Here is a 6744-nt window from a genome sequence, read left to right on the forward strand (position 1 = left end):
CTGGCCCCCAGGCCCCCAGGCCCCACCCCGCCCACCAGCTGTCCTCAACCACACGTGGCTCCAGAGGATGGTGTGTGCTCAAGTGTTCAGAGGACGTGAAAATCGGATCCCAGACCCCTCTGTCTCCCTCTCTGGTACTTCCACCCTGTCTGCTCCACACAGTGAGGGGTGAGCTTTACACATGCCTATCACAGCAGGCCAGAGCTTCAGGGCCTTTGGGGCAGAGGAAATGCCACTGCCTTCTTGTCCCTAAGCTCTGGCCATGCGGGCCTCCTGGCTATCCATTGGTCACGCCAGACTCCTCATCTCAGGGCATTTGCACTAGCTGTGCCCCGTGCCTAGAACTCCGCCACCCAGCGCTGCTCAGCAGGCTCCTCTTACACCATAGATCTCTGCCGCGAGAAGAGAAGCGAGTGACCAAAGCTCCCACTAGCCCGAGTCCCACCCCATTATTCTCATCCTCCCATCACATGGCCCCATTCCCGTCACCGCAGTCATCACACATCGCAAATACTGTATTGTTTTCAGCGAGTCGTCATCGCCAGCTTCTCCTCCTGCTACCCTGAGCCCCACCAGCAGAGCTGATTATGTGGTGCCCACTGTCCGAGCCCCACGACGGCCCGACACATGAAAGGTGCTTGACTCCTGTGTGGCGAGTGCACCGCGCCTGCGAGGGGGGCTGGGAGGCCTCGCCGGTCCTTCTGAAGGTGCCGAGCTCACCCAGCAGCACGCGGGGCACGCACTGAGAGAACACCACGGATGCACTTGCCACACAGAGTCACCGGCCACCTGGGTGGGCGGAGTGCAGAACTGGGCACTGGGGGTGGTGGAGTCATTAGCCCCCATCCCTGTTCAGTGGGGACTGGGGCCAGGCTTGGAAGACTAAATGTCAGACAGTGAGCCTGAGCAGTCAGGACTGGCTTCCTGGAGGAAGTGGAGTTTAAGTTGGACCTGAATGGCTGAGTAGGACCTCGCTTGCAAAGAACAATGGGCAAGGTGTGGGAGAGCGTGCAGCAGGTGGGGTGTGCCTACTCAGTCCACCCAGTCTAGATTCCCTCACGCAGGCAGACCTGACCGCGCTCCTGGCTGCATCCCAAGCAGAGGGAGTAGGAGGGGCCTGCAGGGCGCTTGGGGAAGCCAAAGACTCGGGTGGGCGTGCGTAGGGGTGGTGGACGGTCACTGCGACTCATCCTAACCTCCACGGGGGCACAGCTGGCACCTGGGGTGGTCACATTCTGCAGATGTTGAACTCCAGGAATGCGCCTTCCGACTGCAGCCTCTCAGCGTATTGAACAATATATCAGGGTTTGGAGTAAGTCACGTGCACTTGCCGGAGAGACAGAGTGAAGGAAGGTGAGAAGTCACTCCCCAGGCTTGAGTTTCAAGACACCAAGTCTGGGACGTGAACTCTGTCGGCCGTGTGGGAGTCCAGCACCTTAACCTCCACGCCACCTGCCGGCCCTGAATATTGTGAACCTGAGAGAAAGGATAGGTGCAGGCGGGACACTCTGGCCTTCCCCTGAAGCAGGTCCCAGGGCCTTCATGTGAGAAGTGCCCCCCCCTACCCGCAGGAAGAGCATCCTCATGTCCCCTGGGAGGGATCGGAGAGACGGGCCTGGCCAAGTCTCCCCAGTCTGCTACTCTTGGCTCATACCCCCTTTGTCCTGTCACATTTCCCACAATCCCCCACTCTTCATCAGAGCTAGCATGAAAACGCTCAGGTTTAACTGCTTCTTGCCATCTTCATTTCTATATGGAGACTCCTGTGTCCCATAAAACATACCTGAGACACATTTGTGTGCTTTCTCTTATTCATCTGTCTCTTATTACAGGAGACCCAACCAGGAATGCAGAGAACAGGAGGAACGTCCTTCCTGCACGACGAAGCGCGAGTTTCACCCACACGATCGTCCCTCAGAGGGCAGATCCGCAGACCAGCTCGGATCTGTGCCTGGCCTGGTGTCGAATGAGTGAACAGGCGAGACAGGGTGTAAGAGGACAGGTGTGGAGGACTGTGCATGTGTAGGAGGCCAGCAGGTGGGCCTGAAACTTGTCTCACACCTAGGATGGCCGCTGAGAGGCTGATGCCTAGATCTGAGGGCCAGTGGTTTATGTAGAAGGGGTCCCAGGGCCCTGGAAGAACAAGTGGGAGGGAGAGCGAGCCAGGAGGGAAGGAAGTTGATGCAGGTGCATCGTGGAGGGTGTTTGGGGACTGCTGAGCCTCGATCCTGCCGGGAACTTCTAGGAGACAGCGGAGAGTCTGCATCCGAGTTGTCCCCATGGAGGGGCCAGGAGGCTTCATCTACCATGTCCCATCAGTCATGGTGGGGCTGCCCCAGGCTGGCCTGACCTTGTGTGCAGGCAGAGTGGGCTCAGCCCCCTGGGTACTGCCCGGAGGGGTGAGGCTGAGGTGGGCAGGACATCGGCCTCCGTGTCAGGACAGCTCTCCCTACCCCTCAGGTCTGACACGTGAGAATGACAGGAGGCCATCACTTGGGCTAAGCTGCTGCTCTAGGCCCCGAAAGACCAGGCCAAAATGGAATCACACAGGCTAAAAATGCCGCATCATTGAATCACAACTTTATGGAGGCTGACAGATCCCCAAAGGGATCCATTTTTCCTGGAAACAGGAGAGTCCAGTCCAGTCAAGTTGGTGCAATAAGGAAATAAAACATGCTCACACCTGGGGCTTCCTTAGGACGTGCACCTGAAATAGCTCAGGCTACTTCCTAGGCCCCACGTATTCCTCCTCTTCCTTCCCGTCCCTACCTGCACCAGGTCTTCCTGCCGCCCTCTCACACAACCAGCCAGTCCCCGCTGCCCATGCTCCTCGCTGCCCGTCTCCACCCCCCATACCTTTCCTTTAAGACTGTCCTGAGCCCGCAAACCCTCAGTGCACCGCTGGGTACCGTGGCAGCGAGGTTCCGGTTCTTCCTAACTTTGTCCCAAATACACTCTTTTGCTTTACTTCCTTTGCCATGGCATTTCTCGTGGGCTCACAGTGCCCCTTCCGTGGGAGGTCCCGCCTGGCCACTCTCCCAGTGGCACCCAGCACCTCAGTCCTTCCCAGCATTGCGCCAGCCTCCCTTCACTGCAGGATCCCCCGTGGAGGTAAGGGCTTGTGGAAGGTGTAAGTCACCTCTGTTTTTCTGCTTTTCTCATGCTGGTGTCTGCCCCACTAGATCGTACAGCCCCATGTGCCTTTCTGTTCCCGGCTGTGTCCCTGGGCGTGCTCTGCATGCCAGCCTCCTAGTAGGTGCTCAATTAAACATCCTTTGAAGGATGAATACATTCTTGTCGATTTCAACCTGGGAATTCTGGGCTCTCAGACTCAGAACTGAAAAGGCACTTGGTAGATGGAGCCCTGGGGTGCTCACAGGGGCAGCGATCTGCCAAAGTCATGCCCCCCACCCCCGAGGGCAGAAGCCCTGCCACCCCACCCAACAGCCATTCCTCCAGGGCCCAGCAGCGGGAGGAGAAGCTCTCGGAGTCCCTGGGACTTCTCTCAGCTCCCCAGAAATCACTCCCTGCAATTCTCTCTAATCTTCTCAGCCTCATTCACTCCCCACTTTCCCCAGCTGAAGAGGAAGCAGCTCAGACAGCTGTGGAGCTGGGACTCTCGCTCATCGAGATGCATTAATTTGTAAATATCTTCATTTATATGTAAATGCGGAGTCCCCCGCCCCACTGCCAGCCCTAATGGGGCCCTGCAGCCTGGCAACGTAGCCTCCTGCGGCACTGCCGGTTAGGCCGCCAGCCGGCACCTCTCTGATCCGTTTAGACTCAGAGGGTCTGTCCCCTCCTTCCCGCTCCCCTGCTGTTCACCCAGTGGGACAATTCAGCTCCCTGGGGTGCTCTCAGAGAGAGAGAGCACCAGAGGCTCAGAAAAGAGGCTGAAGGGGCCCAGCCCTGACCCAGGAAGAACGGAGTAAGGTCGGCTGTGGGCTTAGGCATTGCTGCCGGTGACCTTGGCCAGGTCTCTGCCCCTCCTGGGCCTGCTTCTCTCACCCTGTAACACAGGGAAGACTGCAGGGTGGAGGACAAGAAAGGCGGTTTGGAATCTAGTGACAAGTTCATGTCATTGCAGCGGGAGACCCTTGGGCAACTACCTTGACCTTGCTGAACTTTGACCCCCTCTGCTAAATAAATAAATAAACCTGAGGCTAGAGAAAAAGATATTAACATCTGCCTGCCTGCGTTCCTGGGGGTTCCTGGGGGTATTTGCGAGGTCTAGTGGAAGGCCTAGGCCTGTCTGTACGGAGACTTGATGAGATTCATAAAAAGGTGACTTTTGTTTCCTGGTAGGGAAGGAGAGTTTGCCCCAGGAGCCTGGGGGACCATGCATTTCACATGTGCCCACTCCTCAGGTCCTGGAGCAGAGTGAGCTCCTGTCCCTCCCTTTAGAGATCGGGAAACGAACTTAGTCATGGAGTGACCAGCCTGAGATTTCACCAATGAAAGGAGGCGGGAGAGCCAGGATTTAAACTTGGGCCATTAGCCATAAATTTCACTTAACTTCCACAATGGAGATGTGGAATTTACTGGAGATGATCCGAGAGTTCGCTCGCTACAAAACCATCTGTGTTTCCCATCATAGTTATTTTTTTCTTCAAAATGAGTTTTTATCTCCTTTTTCGTCTTGATTGCAACTGGTTTGTCTTAGGTGTGCTTTAATATTTTAAGGTACCCCGATTTCTTTACGGAAAGAGACATAACTGGATGGATGATAGCTTCTGCGCGGCTGCTTACATGCTTCTTCAGAGCCCTCACATTCTCGGCAGACTCCACGTGTGCGGCTGGGTCTGCCATCCTGCACAGATGGGGGTGGGGGGATGGCGGCGCCCCAGGCCAGAGTCCCTGTGTGGGGCTGGACACACCCTTCACGGTGTTCTTGTCCCACTTCCTAATTTTACCCACGAGGAGACCAAGGCCCAAGAAGCCCAGAGTCATATGTAGGAAAATTGACTCACTTTGCAAATTTCACCATGCACCTACTGTGTGCCAGGCCTTAGGCTGAGAGCTGGGGCTAGGAGGTGAGCTGCAGAGTGAGACTGTGCCTTGTCCTCCCAGAGATCGTGGCTGCAGAGACACACTGACCCATGTTGGGGAGAGGGGCTCAGCCACCTTGGGCTCAGGCGTCAGGACAGTGCCGCACCATGCACTGACAGGCTGCAGCCGCCCCGGGGGACAATGTACCGTGCATGCCACACGAGCTGTGTCTGCCACGCGACCTGTGTCTGCCACGCGGCCTGTGTCTGCGGCGACATCTGTGTGCTCTGGCCTTGGGGCGGATTGCAGAGCACCTGGCCGTGGAGTGTGTAAGAGTGTGTGTGCCTGCGTGTTACAGACTGTGTGCTCGGTGTCCGTGTGAGGCTACTCTTCACTAAAGCAGCGAGATCTCCTCTCGAGGAGGGGCATTCTGCTGGGATATGAGTCTAAAGGAAGTAGGCCTGCTTGAGAGGGGTTCTGAAGACTAATGAGAAGTTTAGTAGGTGGCCAAAGGGGAAAAGTCCCTCTGAGAAAATAGACCAACATGTGAATGGTCAGATGACCACGATCAAGGTCTTTAGGGAATATGTGGGAAGGCCTGGAGCCATGGCCACCCAAATACCCAGAAAATAGTAAGCTTTGATATGGGGTTGAACTGGCTTCATCTGCTGCTTTCTGGAAAACAGAGGCAGGGGACGGGCTACCGAGCATTTCTGCCCTTGAAGACTCCTCCTCCCCACCCTCTGCTTCTGATCTGGAAGTCCAGTCTTTATGGGATCACTTTCCTTCCCAAACTTGGGTCTCAGTGGCCTTGGTGCCCTCAGGGAATGGCAGAGTGTGTCGTGGGCTCCCAGGAGGGCGGGTTCACCTCCCAGCTCTGCCACTCCTGGCCGTGTGACTGTAGGCGGGTTGCTCACCCGCTCAGCGTCCTCGTCTGGAACAAGGTTCAGAAAGTCCATCTTGCAGGACTGCTGGAGGTGCAGGCTGAGGAGGACGACCGAGATGCTGTGGGGGCCCCTCCAGGGGGTGGTTCCACTCTGAGTAGAGTCCCAGCCCTGCCCCTACGCACTAGGGGGCCCTCTGCAGCACACCGAGGGCTGGCAGGAAGGGCTGCAGAGGTGCCTGACCTCCCCTCCCGCCGCAGCCTACCTCACAGTGGACTGGTACACCAGGTCCTCCCTCTTGCGGTAGTTCTCCATGTGGGAGTAGTTGGTGGAGAACATGGCATCGAACGTGAAGATCTTCTGCTTGATGGTGCCGCCATCTGTCACCTGCCACAGAGCACAGAGGCAGCAATAGGTGAGTCTCCAGCCAGCCTGGCCACGCCCTGCCGGGGACCCTGGGCATTGCAGGTGCAGCCCCTGACCTGCCCCACGGCTCCTGGAGCAGGGTCGGCATGGCAACCTGCCTGGCAGAGGTGTCTACCCCACTTCACTGACGTGGGAACCGAGGGCTCAGGGAGGACTTCCCAGCACCTAGGTAGGAGCTGGCACTTCTGTGGAGCTCCCACATGCGGGCAGGCCCACCCCTGCTGGTCTGCCTTATGAAGTCACACACACAGCTTAGGGGGCTGTGGGCAAGAGCAGGGACCATGGCAGTGTTTCAGAGTCAGCCACAGGGTCACAGCTTGACCCGAAGCCTTGGCCAGAGCAGAGACAGAACAGGGGAGCAGCCTGAGTGGAAAGAGGAGAGGGCAGGGGTCCCCAGAAGACAGCTAGGGTGCAAACATCTCATGTGGAGATAAGCAAGCTGAAC

The 6744-nt window shown here is 57.2% G+C and overlaps 1 protein-coding gene across 1 annotated transcript in view; it reads right to left on the reverse strand.

Annotated features, from left to right (window-relative positions):
• IGSF21 (immunoglobin superfamily member 21) overlaps positions 1–6744 on the reverse strand; it is a 276307-nt gene that overhangs the window by 83030 nt on the left and 186533 nt on the right. The window contains exon 3 of the mRNA XM_006145219.1: positions 6139–6260. Coding sequence (XP_006145281.1) covers positions 6139–6260 — 122 coding nt within the window. The remainder of the gene's footprint in view (positions 1–6138; positions 6261–6744) is intronic.

This window comes from Tupaia chinensis, unplaced genomic scaffold (genome assembly GCF_000334495.1).
Source record: "Tupaia chinensis unplaced genomic scaffold, TupChi_1.0 Scaffold000146_1, whole genome shotgun sequence".
Taxonomy (NCBI): Eukaryota; Metazoa; Chordata; class Mammalia; order Scandentia; family Tupaiidae; genus Tupaia; species Tupaia belangeri.